At 42.8% G+C, this 21,873-nt stretch overlaps 2 protein-coding genes across 4 annotated transcripts in view; both read left to right on the top strand.

Annotated features, from left to right (window-relative positions):
• Positions 1 to 21,873, top strand: part of RBM20 (RNA binding motif protein 20) — a 213,455-nt gene that overhangs the window by 121,520 nt on the left and 70,062 nt on the right. The window contains exon 1 of one of the 3 annotated variants that reach the window (XM_053585809.1): positions 18,379 to 18,478. The exons of the other annotated variants lie outside the window; for them this stretch is intronic. The gene's annotated coding sequence lies outside the window, so the exon portion shown is untranslated. Of the gene's footprint in view, positions 1 to 18,378; positions 18,479 to 21,873 lie in introns of those variants that run through there. 3 annotated transcript variants of the gene reach the window in all.
• Positions 13,332 to 13,726, top strand: LOC128582171 (60S ribosomal protein L36a-like). The gene has a single exon (XM_053585810.1). The coding sequence runs from the start codon at positions 13,357 to 13,359 to the stop codon at positions 13,675 to 13,677; it is 321 nt and encodes a 106-aa protein (XP_053441785.1). The 5' UTR covers positions 13,332 to 13,356; the 3' UTR covers positions 13,678 to 13,726.

Genomic DNA, 21,873 nt, shown 5'->3' on the forward strand with positions numbered 1-21,873 from the left:
CTTCAGCATAAGGTTGTTTAGCTTCCATGTTTTTGTATAGGTTCCTATTGTTATTGAGTTCAACTTTTATTCCATGATGGTCTGAGAAGATGCAAGGAATAATTTCTATTTTTTTAAATTTGCTGAGGTTAGATTTGTGGCCTAGGATTGGTTGATTTTGGAGTATGTTTTGTGGGCTGATGAGAAGAATGTGTATTCAGTTTTTTTGTGGTGAAATGTTCTGTAGATGTCTGTTAATTCCAGATGTTGAATGGTTGAGTTTAAATCTAAAATTTCTTTGCTTAGCTTCTTTTTGGAGGATCTATCCACCAGTGCTAAAGAGGTGTTAAAATCTCCAACTACTATGGAACTGGAGGAAATAAAATTGCTCATGTTTGTTAGAGTTTCTCTTATAAATTGAGGTGTGTTCTGGTTGGTTGCATAAATATTAATAATTGAAATCTCATCATATTGAGTATTACCTTTAACAAATATGAAGTGTCCATTCTTATCCTTCCTTATTTTGGTTGGTTTAAAGCCTATTGCGTTGGCGAATAGGATGCAATGCCTGCTTTGTTTTGCTTTCCATTTGCCTGGAGTATAGATGACCATCCCTTCACCTTGAGTCTATATCTGTCTTTTAATGTAAGATGCGATTCTTGGATGCAGCAGATATCTGGCTTGAGTTTTTGTGATCCAGTCAGCCAACCTGTGCCTCTTTAGAGGACAATTTTAACAATTCACATTAATTTGAGAATATTGATAAGCCTTTCAAGAGTCCGGTGGACATTTTAAATCCTTTTGTGACTGTGGAATTTGATCAAAATTTTTTGGGTGGGTTTACTTTTGTGGTGGAGGATTACACTGGTCTTTATGGAGGATAGGTCTGAGAATATCCTGGAGAGCAAAGGTTTAGTTATGGCAAATTTCTTCAACATGTGAATGCCATTGAAGTATTTAATTTCTCCATCATAAATGAAACTCAGTTTAGCTGGGTACAGGATCCTGGGTTGAAAGTTAGTTTGTTTCAGGAGATTAAAAGTCAGTGACCATCCTCTTCTAGCTTGAAAGGTTTCAGCAGACAGATCTGCAGTTATTCTAATATTCTTGCCCTTGTAGATGATGGTTTTCTTTCGTCTGGCTGTTTTCAGAATTTTCTCCTTCATATTAACTTTGGTGAAATTGATTATGATGTGTCTGGGGGATGTCTTATTTAGGTTGAGTCGTTCTGGAGTTCTGAAACTGTCGGTATCTAAATTTCAGAATCTCTTGGCATGTCTGGAAAGTTCTCCTTCATAATCTCATGGAGAAGAGACTCTGTGCCTTGTGAAGCCACTTTGTCACTTTCGGGGATTCCTATACGATGAATATTGGTTTTCTTTTAATTATCCCAGAGCTCTCTGAGAGAGTGATCTGTTTTTGCCCTCCATTTGTTTTCCTCTTTGAGAGTTTGGGAGCATTCAAAAGCTTTGTCTTCAGTGTCAGAAATCCTTTCTTCTGCTTGCTCCATTCTGTTACTGAGGGATTCTACTGTGTTTCTCAGAGCTTTGAGGGCTGCAACTTTTTGTCTCAATGTGTCAAAATCTTTGGTCATTTGGTCTTTGAATTCATTGAGTTCTTGAGATATCTTTTGGGTTACTGCTTGGAATTCTGATTTGATCTTATTTGCTATCCAGATTCTGAATTCGATTTCTGACATATCAGCTATTTGTTTGTGCATGGGATCTTGTGCTGTGTCTGCCCCATTGATCCTTGGGGGAGTTGATCTACTCTGATTATTCACATTGCCAGAGTTTTTCTGTTGATTTCACCTCATGATTGTTTTTCACCATTGCCTTTGGCCATCCTCAGAGTTGGGGTGGTGTCTCTCCCAGATTAGACCCCAGTGAGATCAGTCTATTGTTGCTGGATCTTTGTAGGGAGTGACCCTGTGTAGTTCCTCTGGGGCTGCCCCAGCCAGGGAGTTCTGGTTGTGGAAGCTGCTCTGGAGTGTGACACACCCGGATCTAGCAACAGGGCGGGAGGTGGTGAACACGGTTCTGGGAGTGCCTGACGCCCAGTGACTTTGGCACAGATTGCCCAAGGCTCCAGCAGTCTCTGGCCAGGAGAAGGGCTCTGCGCAGGGGCAGGGAGGCTCTGGAGGACACGTGGCTACCAGAGTCACTGGCCCGACAAGCGGGCCAGTGTGGAGGCAGGGAGGGTACAGGAGGGAGGACGCAGGGTTGTGCAGCTCTCGCAGTTCCTGGTCAGGGCATGCATAGGCCCGGCGGGCACGGATTGTGGGTTGGGGGTTGCGGTGCAGCTCTTACGGAGGTCTGGGTGGCACCCAGCCCAGGAGTTTGAGGTTGCTATGAACTGTGATGCCACGGCACTCTACCCCGGGTAACAGCCCGAGGCTCCAGTGTGCCAAAACCGGTCTCACTCTGCCCCTGACGGTTAAGGCTGTAAGGCAGCTCAGTCCCTGCTTTTAGGCTGCTGAGTCACTAGGTTACCAGCTCCCGCCTGTTCCTTGCTCTGTGACCCTGAGGGCGGAGCTTGCCGGGGCAGTTCTCTCACAATGGCTCCCTGCAGCCCACAGCTGAACACTATTAGCTCCTCCTGGCTCACCCACTCAGTCTGGGGCCCTAGACAATGCCCAAAGTTCTCCGCACTCCTGCTCAAGCTCTCCCCAAGGCAGTTCAGCTGACTGCCAAGTCCAAAAACATCGAAACAGTTCACAGGTAAGGCCTTTCCGGTTTGCAGTCTCACTGCTGCTTGTACTTACGGCTGCCAGTGGTATTAGGTCAATCGAACACACGCAATCACTTGCCAGTTTTCCATTGTTTTTGTCCTCCTCATGGGGTCCAGAATCCCTTGCTGACTCCCTGTATCCTCAAAGGGGTGATTATAGGCAGATCCCACCAGCCAGAGATGCCTGGAGTCTTATCTCCCCAGACTCCCCATGCTGAATTGCAGGGAAGCTGTTACTTGGCTGCCATCTTGCTCCACCTCCTAAATTGTATATTTTTAAAGAATACAGCAAAATATATTATTTTTCACAGTCAGTGTTCATTTCAATGTATTCATGCATTCAGTCTCTTTTGTGGGATCACTTTCTTCCTGCCTGAAGCATAGCCTTTAGAATACCTTTGCTGGTGATGGATGCTTCAGGTTTTGTGTGCCTGAAAACCCCTGAATTTTGCCTACGTTGTGGAGCACGGTGGTTGCTATAATAAACTACCACAAACTTGATGACTTAAGACACCACAAATATATTCTCATATGGTTCTAGAGAACAGAAATTGAAAAAGCAATTTCTCAGGCTAAAGTTAGGATGTCAGCACTGCCCTGCTCCCTCTGCAGGTCCTGGGGAGAATCCTTCTTGGCTCTTCTCCATCTGGAGCTGCATTTCTTTATTTCATTCTTTTTTTTTTTTTTTGAGACACAATCCCACTATGTCACCCTGGGTAGAGTGCCATGGCATCACAGCTGACAGCAACCTCAAACTCATAGGCTTAAGCGATTCTCTTGCCTTAGCCTCCCAAGTAGCTGGGACTATAGGCGCCTGCTACAATGCCTGGCTATTTTATTTTTTTATTATTAAATCATAGCTGTGTACATTAATGAGATCATGGGACACCATACGCTGGTTTTATAGACCATTTGACATATTTTCATCACACTGGTTAACATAGCCTTCCTGATATACCTAACGAAGGAGGTGAAGGACCTCTATAAAGAAAACTATGAAATCCTCAGAAAGGAAATAGCAGAGGATATTAACAAATGGAAGAACATACCATGCTCATGGACAGGAAGAATCAACATTGTTAAAATGTCTATACTTCCCAAAGCAATCTACCTATTCAATGCCATTCCTATCAAAATACCAACATCGTACTTTCAAGATTTGGAAAAAATGATTCTGCATTTTGTATGGAATCGGAAAAAACCCCGTATAACTAAGGCAGTTCTTTGTAACAAAAATAAAGCTGGGGGCATCAGCATACCAGATTTTAGTCTGTACTACAAAGCCATAGTGCTCAAGACAGCATGGTACTGGCACAAAAACAGAGACATAGACACTTGGAATCGAATTGAAAACCAAGAAATGAAACTAACATCTTACAACCACCTAATCTTCGCTAAACCAAACAAGAACATACCTTGGGGGAAAGACTCCCTATTCAATAAATGGTGTTGGGAGAACTGGAGGTCTACATGTAAAAGATTGAAACTGGACCCACACCTTTCCCCACTCACAAAAATTGATTCAAGATGGATAAAGGACTTAAATTTAAGGCATGAAACAATAAAAATCCTCAAAGAAAGCATAGGAAAAAACACTGGAAGATATTGGCCTGGGGAAAGACTTCATGAAGAAGACTGCCATGGCAATTGCAACAACAACAAAAATAAACAAATGGGACTTCATTAAACTGAAAAGCTTCTGTACAGCTAAGGAGACAATAACCAAAGCAAAGAGACAACCTACACAATGGGAAAGGATATTTGCATATTTTCAATCAGACAAAAGCTTGATAACTAGGATCTATAGAGAACTCAAATTAATCCACATGAAAAAAGCCAACAATCCCATATATCAAAGGGCAAGAGACCTGAATAGAACTTTCTCTAAAGATGACAGACGAATGGCTAACAAACACATGAAAAAATGTTCATCATCTCTATATATTAGAGAAATGCAAATCAAAACAACCCTGAGATATCATCTAACCCCAGTGAGAATGGTCCACATCACAAAATCTCAAAACTGCAGATGCTGGCGTGGATGTGGAGAGAAGGGAACACTTTTACACTGCTGGTGGGACTGCAAACTAGTACAACCTTTCTGGAAGGAAGTTTGGAGAAACCTCAAAGCACTCAAGCTAGACCTCCCATTTGATCCTGCAATCCCATTACTGGGCATCTACCCAGAAGGAAAAAAATCCTTTTATCATAAGGACACTTGTACTAGACTGTTTATTGCAGCTCAATTTACAATCGCCAAAATGTGGAAATAGCCTAAGTGCCCACTAACCCAGGAACGGATTAACAAGCTGTGGTATATGTATACCATGGAATACTATTCAGCTATTAAAAAAAATGGAGACTTTACATCCTTCGTATTAACCTGGATGGAAGTGGAAGACATTATTCTTAGTAAAGCATCACAAGAATGGAGAAGCATGAATCCTATGTACTCAATTTTGATATGAGGACAATTAATGACAATTAAGGTTATGGGGGGGGAAGCAGAAAGAGGGAGGGAGGGGCGTGGGGCCTTGGTGTGTGTCACACTTTATGGGGGCAAGACATGATTGCAAGAGGGACTTTACCTAACAATTGCAATCAGTGTAACCTGGCTTATTGTACCCTCAATGAATCCCCAACAATAAAAAAAAAAATAGCCTTCCTGGAATTTTCTTAATTATTGTGTTAAGACATTTATATTCTACATTTAGTAAGTTTCACATGTACCCTTGTAAGATGCACCGTAAGTGTAATCCTATCAATCACCCTCCCTCCGCCCATCTTCCTCCCTCCCTCTCCCTCTTCCCTATATTCTTAGGTTATAACTGGGTTATAGCTTTCATATGAAAACCATAAATTAGTTTCATAGTAGGGCTGAGTACATTGGATACTTTTTCTTCTATTCTTGAGCTACTTTACTAAGAAGAATATGTTCCAGCTCCATCCATGTAAACATGAAAGAGGTAAAGTCTCCATCTTTTTTTAAGGCTGCATAATATTCCATGGTGTACACATACCACAATTTATTAATCAATTTTTTGGTTGTAGTTGTCATTGTTTGGCAGGCCCGGGCTGAATTCAAACCCACCAGCTCCAGTGTATGTGGCTGGCGCCCTAGCCACTGAGCTACAGGTGCTGAGCCAGGAGCTGCATTTCTGACATTCTTTGGTCCGTGGCTTCCTCCTCTATCCTCAAAGCCCAGCAGTCATTGAGTAGCCGTGGTATCACCTCCAAATCTCTCTCTCCAGTCATACCACTTTCTCTGTGTCAAATCTCTCTTTACCTGTCTCTTATAGTAAAACTCCTGATTGCATTCAGGGCTCACCCAAATAATTGAGGAGGATCAACACATCTGGTGATCCCTAACTTAATCACATCTGTAAAAGTCCTTATTGCCCTGTAAAGTAACATCCACTATAATCCAGGGACTATGATCTGGATATCTTTTTGGGAGCATTATTCATCTTTCCACATCAGTGTATAAAATTATATGTCGATCGTTGTTTTCATTCAGCACTATACAACTGTCTTTTGGCTTCCATTTTTGATGTTCAGATTTTTTTTTTTATTGTTGAATCATAGCTGTGTACATTTGTGCAATCAAGGGGTACAATGTGCTGGTTTCATATACAATCTGAAATATTCTCATCAAACTGTTCAACGTAGCCTTCGTGGCATTTTCTTAGTTATTGTATGTAGACATTTGTATTCTGCATTTAGTAGGTTTCGCCTGTACCCATTCTAAGACACACCATAGGTGTGGCCCCACCCATTACCCTCCCTCCACCCTGAGTTCCCCCCTCCCTTCTCCTCCCTTGGCTCTTTCCCCATATTCTTGTGCTATAGTTGGGTTATAGCCTTCATATGAAAGCTATAAATTAGCTTCATAGTAGGGCTGAGTACATTGGATACTTTTTCTTTCTTTCTTGAGATACTTTGCTAAGAAGAATATGTTCCAGCTCCATCCATGTAAACATGAAAGAGGTAAAGTCTCCATCTTTCTTTAAGGCTGCATAATATTCTGTGGTATACATGTACCACAATTTGCTAGTCCATTTGTGGGTCGATGGGCACTTGGGCTTCTTCCATGACTTAGCAATTATGAATTGGGCTGCAGTAAACATTCTGGTACAGATGTCTTTGTTATATTGTGATTTTTGATATTCAGATATCTTTTAGTCTGACCAGTGTTCCTTTTAAGATAATCTATGTTTTTTTCTTTCAGCCTTTCTCTTGGTTTTAATCACTCTGATCACTGATAACTATGATGTATCTAGCTGTGCATTGTTCTGTGTTTATTTTGCTTGAGAGTCTCTGGTCTTTGGACTTTCCAATAGTTCTGGAAAACCTCTAGCTATTATCTCTTCACTATTATCTTATCTCTATGTCTGTTGTTTTCTTCTGAGACTCCATTCAAATGTATGTTGGACCTTTTCATTGTATCCTCCATGTTCTAAATTCACTTTTCTGTGTTTTTCATATTGTTTCTTGATGCTGTATTCTGAACAGTTTCCCGTGACCTAACCTCTGCTTCTTAATTCTCTCTTCTATTGTTTTTAATCTTTTGCCAGACCCTTCAATTAAGATTTTCATTTGTTCGTAAGTTTTTCTTTTCTAGAAGTTCTGTTTGATTCTTTTCTAAATTTAAGTCAGTTTTTACAGCTTTTTGTTCCCTGAAGATATTTGCAAGCTTTTTGTTTACTTTTTTATATGGTTAGCTTGCATAAACTTAGGAGGTTTGTTTTTGTTTTTGTTTTTTGTTAGTTTTTGGCTGGGGCTGGGTTTGAACCCATCACCTCTGGTATATGGGGCTGGCACCTTACTCCTTGAGCCACAGGCACTGCTCAACTTAGGAGGTTTGTATCGGAAGCCTGGTCCAGGTCTGTTTCTACTCCCTGTTGTTTATATTGGCTCTTCTCATTCATGTTGCTTTATGTCCTTATAGACCTGGTTATCTATTTTCTTATATGCCTGTTTTGCTAGTTATTTCCCTTAAAGTAATTATTTGTTTCCTGAGACTTAGAGTTAAGTGTACTCTCCTTCTTCTGGCTGCTTTTTGGTGTCACCACAAACCAAATTCATGCCTACCTACTGCATAGGCCCTCAGGGGATGAATCTGTCTAAGGGCAGGCATCTGGTCACATCTCAGGGATATTTCCGCCTTTTCTTATTCTTTTCCTTTCCTGCTTGGGTTTCTCTCTGGGCTCATAGGGCTGGGGAGGGAGAAGAAGTGACAGATTAGTTGTGATTTATCCTAGTCCTGAGAGTGAAGCCCTGTAGGGCCCAGCATAATACAGGTAAAGGTCCTTGTAAGCATCTTTACATCAGATGTGCTCAGGCCTTTGACATTTGTCATTCTTACTCCTTCAAATCTGCAAGGCAGAAGTAGCTTTAGCACTCAGATTATCCTCTAGTGCAGTTTTTCAACCTTGTTTATCTCACAGCACACTTGAACCTATAAAGCACACTTAAATTATGTTGATCAAAAAAAAGAAGTATATACTTAATCTGCTTTGAACTCTTTTTTTTTTTTTTTTTTTTTTAATCGAGACAGAGGGTCACTTTGTGGCCCTTAGTAGAGTCCTGTGGCATCATAGCTCACAGCCTTCTCCAACTTTTGGTCTCAAGTGATTCTCTTGCCTCAGTCTCCCAAGTAGCTGGGACTACAGGCGTCAGCCACAATGCCTGGCTGCTTTTTTCTTTTTTTGGTAGAGATGGGGTCTCACTCAGGCTCAGGCTGGTCTTGAACCTCTGAGCTCAGGACAATCCATCTGCCTTGGCCTCCCAGAGTGCTAGAATTGTAGGTGTGGGCCACCAGCTTTGAACTCTTTTAGAAAATAATTTAATTAATGATCTTTAAAAATTTTTGCAACACACCTAAGATCCTCTCATATACCAGTGTGCTATGGTACGCTAGTTGAAAATCACTGTTCTAGTGACCAGAGGGTGTCCAGTCCAACCTTTTTTCTTTTCTGCTACACATTGGAAGAAGAAGAGTTGTCTTGGTCCACACATTAAATACACGAACACCAACAAAAGCTGATGAGTAAAAGAAGAGGTCCATGCATACTTTTCTCAATATCCAAGCATACAGATAAGCAGAACAGTCCTCAAATGATCTCATATGGCCTTGGGCTGCAGGTTGGACACCCCTGCTAGCCTCTTCAGATTCACACTTTCGCTGCAAATTGGCCTGGTAGGGCTGTGCTATCTGTTTTTTTAAACTCTTCGGTGTTTTTAAGGTGATTTATCCCGAGTTGTTTTTAGCCCTAGAGGGTTCATCCAAATATCCTGACCTACCTAATCTGCTCTTATGGAAAGTAGCCATTATATTTTTATTGTATAAAATTATGCATTTGTGTTTATCAACTACATTATTTGTCTTTAGGGAATTTAGAAATTTACCATGCAGAAAGATCAAGGGAGTATAGGACCACAAGCTTAATTTGTTTACAGAAATGGGGAGCCACATGGAAGATTGATCTTGAGTAGACACTTGGAGGGAAAAAGTATGAGACATTTGCTGGTTGCTCCTTAATCTTATGAAATTGAAAAACCCATATTCCTTGATACCATTTGTTCTTTCTTCAAGGGGAACTTTAAATGATTGTCTAATAAGTTTCATCCTTGTCTTATAAAAACCACCACCAAAGGAAGACTATACTTGGCTGGTTTCCCAACCCCTTGGCCTGGTCCTGAGCTGCCCTGTAGTGGCCATGGCTCAGCCTTTTAAGTGAGGGCAGCTGGCTTTTATTCAGGCACAGGAGACAGCACTGGTCAGCAGCCTCTTCTCTCATGCCCTGGTCCTTAATACTCCAACGTGTGTCTGTGACCATGAAGGCAGATTCCCGACTCTGACCGTGGCTTAAGATACTTCAGTGGATAAGTTTGGGCCAGGTTTATGAGTTCAGTCTACCCTCAACATCACGTTTTGAGCAGTTGGTGTTGGATCGAGATTTTAAAGCTTTAAATCTTATATGTTAAGAATGAACTTTTGACTGGATGGAAACATCTGAAATTAAAATCAACATAAGGAAGAGCCCGTTAATCATTTATTTATTTTTTTGAGACAAAGTCTCACTATGTTGCCCTTGGTAGAGTGCCGTAGTGTCACAGCTCACAGCAACCTTAAACTCTTGGGCTAAAGCGATTCTCTTGCCTCAATCTCCCAAGTAGCTGAGACTATAGGTGCCCCCCACAATGTCTGGCTATTTTTTTACTGTAGTTGTCATTGTTGCTTAGCTGGCCTGGGCTGGGTTTGAACCCGCCACCTCTGGTGTATGTGGCTGGTACCCTAACTGCTGAGCTATGGGCGCTGAGCCCTGTTAATCATTTATTGATTTAGGTGACATTTAACAGATTTCTGCTGTGGGAAAATCAGAGCCCTTGCCCTGAAGATGCTTATAGTCCTGCTCTGTGCCCAAATCTCAAGTATGGCCACCTTAAGAGAGAAACAGAGAGTTACAGGAGCCGCCGAGGGTGGCTGTGAGTGACCTGGCTGTGGGGCTATCGTCCTGTTGCTCCTGAGGGCTGATTCGGCTGCTCTGGCCATCTGGTGTCTCTTGTTGCCTTACTCCTCAGTGTCAGTCCCTCCCATATCTGGGCTCAGGGATTAAAGGTGACGTTCCTTCCCAGAGGAGTGCTATCATTTGGGCAAAGGTATGGAGGGGGCTGAGCTTCTCTGAGACTCAGCAAAAGATGAAGTAGAAGAATCCTTAAGGTGGGAACCAATCTTGCTGCTCGTCACCAGGTTTTGTGCAACCTTATAAATAATTCATGATTTATGCATCAGAACAGACCCAATTTCCTGGAAATTTTTTTTCAGAATGAGTATTGGAATTTGGGTTAATAAAACTTGGCTGAAGTAAAAGATGTATCTCCTTACCAATTCTCTCAAAACTCATTGTTCTGCAATGTTCCCGCACAAGTGAGGTTGGTGAGTTTATTAAGGCCACAAAGAGATCAGTTAAAGCCTCAGCAAACAGATGTCATGTGCTCTGTAAGGGGAAAACAGGAATTAGAGGGTGTGCTGCCCAAGCTTCTCCAAGCTTCCCCTCTCTTTCTCAGTAGCTGTCGGGCTGTTAGCTTGAAGACCCCCAACTTCCTTGACTGTGAGGAGTCCTTGATTTGAAGCATAGATTTTACCTGCCTTTATTTTGCTCTCTATTTGTTTATTATCCTCCTGAGACATGCCCTTTTTCTATGCCTTGCACTTGTGATTATATTGCTGAACATTTTGATCCCAAACAAAGGTGACTTTTGTACTCAGCTTGTTATAAAAGATCAGTTAACATGTGACATGTGATATGTTTTCCAACTTTTATATCTTTATCCGCCTCTGGTGTTTGGCCCTGGGGATCATGTTTTTCTGAATATAATATTCTTACCATTAAAATTTTAATTGGAGTAAATAGTAAAACAAAGCTGTAGGAGAGGGGGTTCTTCCTCCTCCTATTCCAGAGGGGCATAGAAAGCACTCCCAGTGTATGCAAGGTATTAAAATATTGACTCCTTCAACATGGGATAGATCTCATCCTATTATTTGTTTATTCTATGCATGTATAGGAAAGGTGATGCCACGTTGGAGACTGACAGTATTATAGAGGATATTTTGATCTTTCACAACACCTGTAGCAGTGAAGGAAGACAGTGCAAAGTGCTGGGCACAGCACTGTGGATTGATCAATGGGATAAAAGGCACTGATGTTCTTAGAGGGGAATTGGACCAAGCTGGGTTTCAGCTATTCTGCTACTCCCTTAGCCCTTCCCCTAACCCCGATGCCCAAATGCTTGGCCCATGCTTAGACATTATCTTGGCCCATGGGAAGATTAGCTTCAGGTGTCTTGGGTGGCTGGGGTCCTCTAATTCCAGAGCCATGGGGTAGATCCTATTGTGAGTCATTTGTTCAACCATATGGGGCTCCGCTTATGGCAGGCACTATTCCAGGCATTGGGCATACAGCTGTAAAAAGGATGGGCAAGATCTTGCTCTCATGAACTTTTATTCCAGGGGAGGGACAGGTGAGAAAGTATAAAATAAACAAGGCAATTCATGGTGATAAGGGTAAAATAAGGGAAGAGGACAGAGAGTGACCATATGTCTTGCTTCAGATTCCTGGGTATGAGGTGGCCTCTTTGAGAAGATGACAGTAGCACCAGGACCTGAAGTTGAGAGGGAGTCAGTCAGATGAAGGTCTGAAGCAGCGCTGTCCGACAGAAATCTCTGGGTGCTGGAAATGTTATATACTGTGGCGTCCAGCCTGATAGCTGCTAGTCACATGTGGCTATCAAACACTTGAAGTGTGGCTAGTGCAACTTAGGAACTGAGTTTTAAATTTTATTTAATATTAATAATTTAAATTTAGCTATGTGCGGCTGTTAGGTATACTATTGCAGATTAGAGGAAGGACGTTTCAGGTAGCACAGATAGCTTGTGCAAAGGCCCTGAGTATAGGATCACCCTGAGGACCCAACATCAGCTCTGTCTGGAACCCCTGTTCAGTCTTTAAAGAGCAAATCTGGAAAAGTCAGTGATGCTTTCTGCTTCTGTTCTGTGGCCTCTGGAGAATCTACAGAGAAACAACAGTTAATGAGGCAGGAATTAAAACCCCTGCTCAACAAAGAACCAGTTTCCTTCATTCCCACGCTGTCTGACTCACGACACTTGACTGGTTTCCTCTGCTGGTGGGCTGTGGCCGGCCTTTGTGCAGGATGTCGCCCTTTCAGAGGCCGAGCTTGTTCATTCTGGGAACGAATCCTGTCTTTGTTTTTTTACTTGCATCTCCGTGTAACAAGAGGCTGGAGGCTCTCACATTGCTCTTTCAAGGGGTCACTCAGTGTTCTACTTACTGCCTTCCATCCTTCCCCGGGGGACTGGGACCTCATCTTTTCTGGCTTAGCTTTTCTTTGTTCGTTCAATACTAAAGATGGCATTGTCAGCCCTGGTTTTAAAGAGATACTAGTGTCTAGAGATCATTTCACCTTAAGTTGCTGCTTTGTGTTGAAAGGATTTAGAGAGAAAAGGAAGAAAGGAGAGGAGAAAAGAGAAGAGAAAAAGAAAAGCCCAGAAATGTTCCCAGTGGTTCCCTCAAATGCTGTGTGTGCACTGGGATCTCTCAGGCCGTGGGGCTTCTATACATCTTGGGCAAGCACCAGGCAATTTCATGCATCTACTGGCTTATCCAGCAGCGGAGGGACCATGGCAGGGACCAGTTCTGCCCATGCTGCCTGAGTGGAGAATTGGCTCTAGTAGGATTCCCAGATGAAAACAGAGAAGAGATAGGCAATCCTGGCTCTGCTGAGGATCAGAGGAGGCCCAGCCAGAGTCCTAGCCCTAGGCTAGGCTGGATTCATCACTGGTTACTACTGTGTTTGTACTTGATTCTCCAAAGAAAAAGTAATTCTCGGGTACCACCCTGAAAGGTATAGAAAGCTGAGCAAAAGGAGCCCAAATGTTACACTGGAGACTACAGGGCCACCCACCTCCAGGGCTGGAGCAATCGCCCTCCCTTTTCCCTTTGATCCCAGCTGTCTGTCTGCAGTGAACTCTGACCATTGGTGGTGGCAGTGGTAGTCATAGTGGTGGGTGGGTGACACAAGAAAAACAGCAGAGAGGCTTTCGTTGCCGCTAGCGCTCGCGCAAACATGGTGAACGTTCCTAAAACCCGCCGGACTTTCTGTAAGAAGTGTGGCAAGCACCAGCCCCACAAAGTGACACAGTATAAAAAGGGCAAGGACTCTCTCTATGCCCAGGGAAAGCGGCATTATGTCAGGAAGCAGAGTGGCTATGGTGGGCAGACTAAGCCGATTTTCCGGAAAAAGGCTAAAACTACAAAGAAGATTGTGCTGAGGCTTGAGTGTGTGGAGCCCAACTGCAGATCTAAGAGAATGCTAGCTATTAAGAGATGCAAGCATTTTGAACTGGGAGGAGATAAGAAGAGAAAGGGTCAAGTGATACAGTTCTGATCATCTTTTGTTTTATCATGAAGACAATAAAATCTTGAGATTATGTTCATTTCATCTGGCTACAGTTGGTCTTTGGCGAGGGAATAAGTGAGAGCCATCAATAAAATTACCCTTGGGGGGGGAAAAAAAAAGAAAAAAAAGAAAAACAGCAGAGAGCCATGTACCAAGAAGCTGTCTAAATGTCGATGACCTCGATCTTTCTGGTGGAAAGTCTGAGGTCATAATATGAACCTCTGTGATCCCTGAATGATGTACTGGCATTTTCCATCTTTTGCAAGAGCCTTCCTGGAATGTTAAGTGTGAAAACCCATCTGAATCATGAGCTGTGGCCTTCATGTGCAGGCCAACATGGCAGTGCCTACCGTAGACACCTCACATCCACGCGTGCCTTGCCCTTACTTTTAGCGTGTGGTTCTCCAGGAGAGAATTTCCTGCTATGGGAAAGGAGCTGCACTAGACACTTTTATCTTGGGGTGCAAAGAGAGGTTCATTTGAAGGCCCTATAAGCTATATGAGGCAATATTAGCCCAGCTGAATTCTTTTGCCTTATAGAAAATAATTTTTAAATTGAAAAATAAATGTTTATTAAAGAAAAATTTGAAAATCTAAAAAAGGAGAAAGAAGAAAAAAAATCACTTATGATTCTACTATCTAAGCACAGCTGTCCTGGTAACAGTTTGGCATGTTCTCTAACAGTATTTCTTTCCTACCAAAGCATTATTTTGCTCTTTACATGGCTGTAATCATGATATACATACACTTTTATGCATTGGTTTTTAATGTAACATGAAATAGTGAGTGGATAGGAGACACTTTTTAATGGCTACATAGTATGTCCTTAAGCTCCTGGGTATTTGGCTCTTGGGTATCTTGAGCTTCAAGGGCTCAAGGTCTCAGTAACTGGCTGGAGGTCACATGGTGGGTGAGTGTTGAAGTCAGGCCTAGCCCACATCTTCCACCTCCCAGGTGAACATGCCTTATACTCACTGGATTTCAACTTTCCCTGCCTTCAGCCCACACGTGGGCTGTATCCCCTGCCAGTTGCATCACCCCTCCCAGTTCCTCTGAGGATCATTATACCACCTGCTGAAAGGACATGTTCCCAAGCTCTCCTTCTACTCCTCCACCATGGCACCCAAGAAACCCATAATATCCTAACCAATTTCATTTGGGCCAGGTGTGCCTCCTGGTTCCCCCAGCTCAAGTTCCACCTCTTGCCTTAATACTAGCTCTGGAGCAAGAGGAAAGGTTAGTCAGAAGAAATAGAGACAGGCTTGAATGCCCAGCAAACAACCTAGGGCAGTGGTGCTCTCTTAACTGCTGTGGCAAGTGGAAGATGTGGTTCCTGCTCCCATACCTCAACCTCCAAGTTCTTCCATCCCATTCAGAACTGGCTGCATGGGCATAAATTTGCACTCCTAGAAAGGTCTTGGGCTTGGTTGGTTTAATAGTCTGCTGTTGCTGTCTTGAAAATCTTAAGTTTTGAACAAGTGCCAGCATTTCATTGTGCACTGGGTCTCACAAGGAGTCTGCCCTGTACTCATCATGCTTTGAACAAATCTTACCTGAAACATTCATCTCATTTCACTACATTATTTACATTTATGATGCCCCTTTCATATTAGGAGGTGTTTTAATGGACAGACAAAAGTTTGGAGAATCAGATAAACCTTGTTTCAAATGACCACATACTAGCTTTGACAGTTTAGGCGAGGTACTCAATCATTTAGAGCCTCATTGTTCTCAGCTGTAAAATGGGAATAGTGACCTTGAAGACCAAGAGGGGTGGGAAGCAGGTAGCATAATGCATTGCACATTCACAGTCATTATTTCCTTTGTGCCTCCCTCCTTCCTTGCCTGGCACAGTGCCGGTATACAGTAGGTGCTCAACATATACTTACTATGTTGGACTGAATTTCAACTTGTGATGGTCATTTTCTGCCTCTTCCCTTACAGATGGCAGCTGGGATTGTGGTCTGGTCTTAGGGTAAGAGCTAGGATCATACAATCAGAAGGCTTTACTCTTAAGTACTGACTTCTCCTTTTATCTTAATAATCAAGTTCATGTTCAATGTATCATGCTATGGAGCTGACAACAGCAGATACACAGCACTAACCAGGCCAAGTGACACATCCCTTTTTCTGCAGTTCTGAAGATTGGCACAGTCCCTATCCCCTTTCTCGTGGCTGGCTGTGGCTGTCAGCTCCAGACTTTTGCTTTGTTTTTGGGATAGGTTCGTGCTCTGCTGCCTGTGTTAGAGTATAGTGCTGTCAGATAGCTCATTACAACCTCAAACTCTTAGACTCGAGTAATACTTCTGCTTCAGCCTTACTGGGACTGTAGGTGTGTGCTACCACACCCTGCTCATTTTTCTATTTAAGTTTTTGTCTGTGTGTGTTTGCTTTTTTTTTTTTTTGTAGAGATGGGGTCTTGCTCTTGCTTAGGATGGTCTCAAACTCCTGTCCTCAAGCAATCCTCTGCCTTGTCCTCCCAGGTGTGGTGGCTCACATGCCTCAAACCTTTGCTCTTAACCTCACCCACTGCTGCTCCCTCCTCAGTGTGAGTCTGGGGGGATCTATGTGGAGGAGCCTTTCCAGCAAATTCTTATCTAAGGAAGTCCTAAGACAGAGAGAGGAAAGGCAAATGTGCAGTCGCTGATTGGCATTGAGCCTTATGCCTTGGGGAAACCTCTCAGGTCATGGAAGGCACCTAAGGCCAGAGCAGAAATGCAGTGGTGGCCAGGTTGGCTGGTGCCTGCAGGTCAGAATCTGGGACTGGCACCTTTAGTGTCTGTGACTGACTCAGCTGAGAGTCAACTGGATCTGGGGTGGCCTATGGACTGTGGCTAAATTAGGAAGAAAGAGCCCTGAGGCTCTCCTGGGAGCTTCCAGGGGCAGGTGGGCTGTGGAAGGGCATCTGGTGGGCAGCTGGAGGCAGGCTGTGCAGACACATCTTTTTTTTTTTTTAAGTTATTTATTTATTTTTATTATTAAGTCATAGCTGTGTACATTAGTGCAATCAAGGGGTACAATGTGCGGGTTTCATATGCAATCTGAAATATTCTCATCAAACTGTTCAACATAGCCTTCATGGCATTTTCTTAGTTACTGTATGTAGGCATTTACATTCTGTGCAGACACATCTGACTGGCTTTCCCCTGGACTTCTCCGTGGGCAGTAGAAATATTACATGCTGAGTCCCAGGTCAGCCCTGGAAGGTAGGAAGCTTCCCCTATGCCAGAGTGCAGGTGGGGTGGTTCCAGGTAAGAGATGATCTGCTCTTCCACCCCCTCCTCATGGAGTCTACATACAACAGGAGAACCTAGGGACCTTTCATCACTATACCTTCTATAGGCTCTTCGGGAGAGGTTTGTGTGAATTGTATGGTATGTGAATGATATCTCAATAAAGCTGTTGAAAAATAAAAAGCATGCCTCATTGAATAGCTGGGAGAGGGGATCATGGTGGATGCTAGACAACACAGATTAACATCAGACTGCCCCAGACGGGACAAATTAGAATGATGGCTGCTTTATATGACCTGGCAACCTGGTACATGTGACAGCAAATTTTGATTTAGAAAATCATACAAGATTTAGTTTGCTTTGAAACAATGTGAGATTTGGAAAGAGAAAAGTCAAAACAAAACAAAACGAAAATTGGCAAGAGAATGGTGGCTCCTGGGAAGAAAAGTGAACCTCCCTTAGAAGTAATTAAACCATGAATGGGGCCAAGCCTGTCATCTGACTCCAGAGGCTTTAGTCCTTCCTCACAGAGAGGGACTTCTTGGCCTTTTTTTTTTTTTTTTTTTATATTATATTTTCTGCAAAACTGGTTGAAGGTTTTAGCAGTTTCTCAACTGCAGCACTATTGATGTCTTGGCCCAAATAATTCTCTTCTGTGGGGGCTGTTTGAGCACTTCAGGGTTTTAGCAGCATCCCTGGTCTCTGCCCAGTAAATGCTGGTTGCACTCCACCCCTCTTAGTTCTGACAATAAACTGTCCCCAGGCACTTTTGAGAGCAAAGCAAAATCCACTTGGGATTTCATGGAGTAGGTGAAAAGATAGGTGGTCTCACTCCATGTCCTGTTCTATGAGAATTCAAAAAAGAGGGGCAGGGGGTCCAGGCTCTTGGCTGGTTGGGAGTCACTTTGCTGGAGCTATCTGATGTAGCTACATTGTTAAGGTCCTTTTGGGTATATTCAGGACCAAGTTGTTACCTGTGAAAACCCAGAGGGAAAAACAAGCAAGCAAAAAACAGATCATCATTCCCACCACCTCCAACAGCCGACAACCAAAAATAGAGAAGAAAAGTAGGCCAGGAGGCTTAGGAATTTTATTAAAAATGGCTGGCAGGCTTAGCTCGGACCCCCTCCTTTGGAAGTGCTCTCAGGAGGTCTGTCTGTATAGCGCTGGCTTGGGTGTTGATAGGTGAAGAGGCTGAGAACATGTGGCGTAAACACCGACTGATATTGTTTGCCATTTCCACTCGGCATGTGTAATGCCGCAGGAATGGCTCCCCGTGGCATGTGACTGCCCTTCCAGACTGGTGTGCTGTGCTCTGGGACAGCTCTTTCTCTTTCGCTTACTCCCTCCCTCCCTCGCCTGCATCCCCCCTCCTCTGCCCCTTTCCCGACTCAAGAGAGTTTGCGAGGAGGCTTGTCATGACTGGCATGCAGGAAGCTGGTAGAATGTCATCGGAATTTTCTAGGGAGGCACATGCGCGACACCCAAAATGACTCCCCGCCTTGGTGGCCGCAGGTCAGCGCTTCATGCCAGGCACCCTAGTCTGTTTCAGAAAGGTAAGGTTTCATGATTTCATGATGTCATCCTACCTTTCCCCAGCACAGGGAGAAATTAAGGGTTTTTTTATATTCTCCAGTTCAGGCAGCGCCTCTGGTCATGTTGCCGGCACTTGGGATTTGTGCATGAGTATGCTATTTGTCTTTATCCCCACCCCCTCTTGTTTAAAAAAAATTAATAAATGATTCACAAGGCAATTGAACATGTGACCTAAACAGATCCTCGGATCCCCCCGTGAAATCATCCACCCCAATGTCAGGAAGGTTCTTTTTACGCTGGTTACCAAACTCTTTTACAGAGAAAAGTTGAGTGGCTACGGAAAACAGATTACATTATCACTGGACCTGGGAAGATGGAAGGGGACAGAGTCAGAATCTCAAAACTTTATAAAAGATGAGCGTGTCTTGACGTTGAGGTGTTTTGTATTAATCGCTGGAATTTGTCAGTGATGGAAAATGAATGTAAAGGTGTTTGAAATGTCTCGCATCTGTTGAGCGCAGAATCAGACTCATTCTGAACAGCAGTGCCCTTAAAATTCATGAGGGGATGTTTCGCCAAGAAACGACGTTTGGGAATTGCTTTTAAGCACCTCTGAAGTGGCTGTAATGTGAATTTCGGCAACTCTTAGGTACCTTTAAGTTGAGCTAAAATTTTACACAAAATGATTTTAATCACTTCCAAACAAGCAAGTAAGCGTATCGTCTTCAGGAGTGAGGTTCAGGGGACGTATTTGGATGTGGATGTGATGAGCTGTTAGCAGGCACAAGCACGACCAGACATGACTCACCTCCTTTCTTTATCTGACGCAATTAAAAGTGGCTTCACACATGCAGTAGAAGGATACTGGTTTTCTGCTTGCAAGAGTGTAAAAGCAAATCCACGCTCATAAAATGGTGTGTAGGATGGATCTTATATCATGGGAACTTTTTTAACCTTAAAAAAATCTATTTTGGATCTTTGCATTGGTACTTTTTCTCTTCTCTCTCTCTTTCTTTTCTTCTCTCAAGATGTCAGATAACTAAAGTGGAGCCGGTTCATATTTTCACACACTCGTCCCTCCCCCACACGCATTCGCTAACAGCTGCCACGTATGATTCTGTGGAATTTGATATTTCAAGTGAAATGACTTCCTTATTTTCCATAGTAATATAATAATCAATTTCACCATAGAGAGCTGTGTACATGTCAAGCCTTGGCTGCCCCTAATTAGCAATGGATGGGGTAGCCGGGGAAAGTCCTAGAGAGCAAGCAGTTTGGAGTGAAAAATCCCCCTACATGTTTTAACCCTTCTTTTTGGTTTCAGCCAAGACGGTTCTTGTCTTCTTGGGCTTTAACCGCAGGGTTAGCAGGTAGTATTATGAGAAAATATCTAGAATGGCACATGCAAATGTAACTGAGATAGGTCTGTCCCTCTAACCGTTATGGCGCTGTCTTTTATCTCTGCTCTGCAATAACTTTCATACGACCACAGCTTTGTAAGATAGAGGCAAAAGCCCGAAGTGACCCACATGTAATATTCTTTGCCTTGGGTAGCATCTCTGTTTTGTTGGCAGTAGGCAGAAATGTCTTCAGGCACCAGCAACTCCCATTCATTTTGGGAAACTAATGCTTTCTCAGGAAATAGTTGCATGGTGTATTTGTAAGGTTATAGCCTTAATGTTCTCATTTAATCTAAGGAATTTAAAGGACTTAAACCGTACACATTCTCAATACATACACACACGCACTCCTTGTACTTCATAATGAAACGGCACAGACTTATATCCCCATGTGCTTAGAGATAGTCATAAATTCAAGTCAGTTGAAAAAGTATTTGTTCCAGATCTCTCATTTGTCCAGTGCTGAACCAGTGCTGAACTAGGTAACTGCTTGAGAGGTTGAAGGATTTTAGGATTGGATGACATCCTCAAGGCATTTATAATTTGGAAGGCAAAAGTCCGCTACCACCCCTCATCTGGCTTTCTGTGGCAGTAACTGTATGTATGCTCTGAGGAATGTCTTGTCACATAAAGAGATACTTACTGAATTGCATGGAAGGTGCAACAATATAGTAACTAAGAAATATTAATTGATTTGGGTCCCACTGCATCTGGGATCCTTTGCGGACTTGCAAAAATGTCAGCATTTATTCTTAAGGATAATTTACGACAAATGGGCATTTTGTTTGGAGTGACAAAAATGGCTGTGAGACCCAAAATAATAAAGAACAGACTGCAGCCCCCTCAGCAGTGTATAAGTGTTCCCTTTTTTCCACATCCATACCAGCATCTGTCATCTGGAGACTTTTTGATAAAGGCTATTTTCACTGGAGTCAGGTGATACCTCATTGTGGTTTTTGATTTGCATTTCCCTGATGATTAGAAAGGTTGAGCATTTTTTCAGATGTTTATTGGCCGTTAGTCTATCTTCTTTTAAAAAGCTTCTGTTCATGTCTTTTGTCTACTTTCTTATGGGGCTGTTTGATTTTTTTCTTGTTGATTTGATTGAGCTCTTTATAGATTCTGGTTATCAAACTTTTATCAGATGTTCAGACAGTCCCCGAGTTACAAACATCTGGTACAACTTGTACCTAATGAATGGAGACCGTTGCATTACACATGGAGGCGGTGGTAGTCCTCGCATTGCAAGTATCTGATATTCTACTCACGCTTACGATGGAGACTATTACAGGTAATAGGTAAATGTAGCTGTTTAACTTACATGCAAATTCAACTTAGAACAAACCTATAGAATGTAACTAGTTCATATCCCAGGGACTGCCTATAAATATTTTCTCCCATTCTATGGGTTGTCTAATTCCTCTATTGATTGTTTCTCTGGCTGTACCGAAGCTTTTTAATTTAATCAAGTCGAATTTGTTAATTTTTGTTGTTGCTGTAATTTCCTTTGGGGTCTTCCTCATCAATGGTTTGCCCAGGCCCATATCTGTAAGAGTTTTTCCAACATTTTCTTCTGGAATTCTTATAGTTTCATGTCTTACATTTGAATCTATTATTCATCTTGATTAATTTTTGTGAGTGGTGAGAGGTGTGGAGCCTGTTTCAGTCTTCTACATGTGGTTATCCAATTTTCCCAGCACTATTTGTTAACTATATTTTATCCAATTTTCCCAGCACCATTTATTAACTACATTTTTTTTTTTTTTTTTTGAGACAGAGTCTTAAGCTGTCACCCTGGGTAGAGTGCCAAGGGTCATAGTTCACAGCAACCTCCAACTCTTAGGCTCAAGCAATCCTGTGGCCTCAGTTTTTCTATGTTTAGTAGAGATGGGGTCTGGCTTTTGCTCAGGCTGGTCTTGAACTTGTGAGCTCAAGCACTCCATCTGCCTCGGCCTCCTAGAATGCTAGGATTACAGGTATGGGCCACCACGCCCAGCCCATTTATTAACTACATT

The sequence above is a fragment of the Nycticebus coucang genome, chromosome 3, assembly GCF_027406575.1.
Source record: "Nycticebus coucang isolate mNycCou1 chromosome 3, mNycCou1.pri, whole genome shotgun sequence".
NCBI classification, from domain to species: domain Eukaryota; kingdom Metazoa; phylum Chordata; class Mammalia; order Primates; family Lorisidae; genus Nycticebus; species Nycticebus coucang.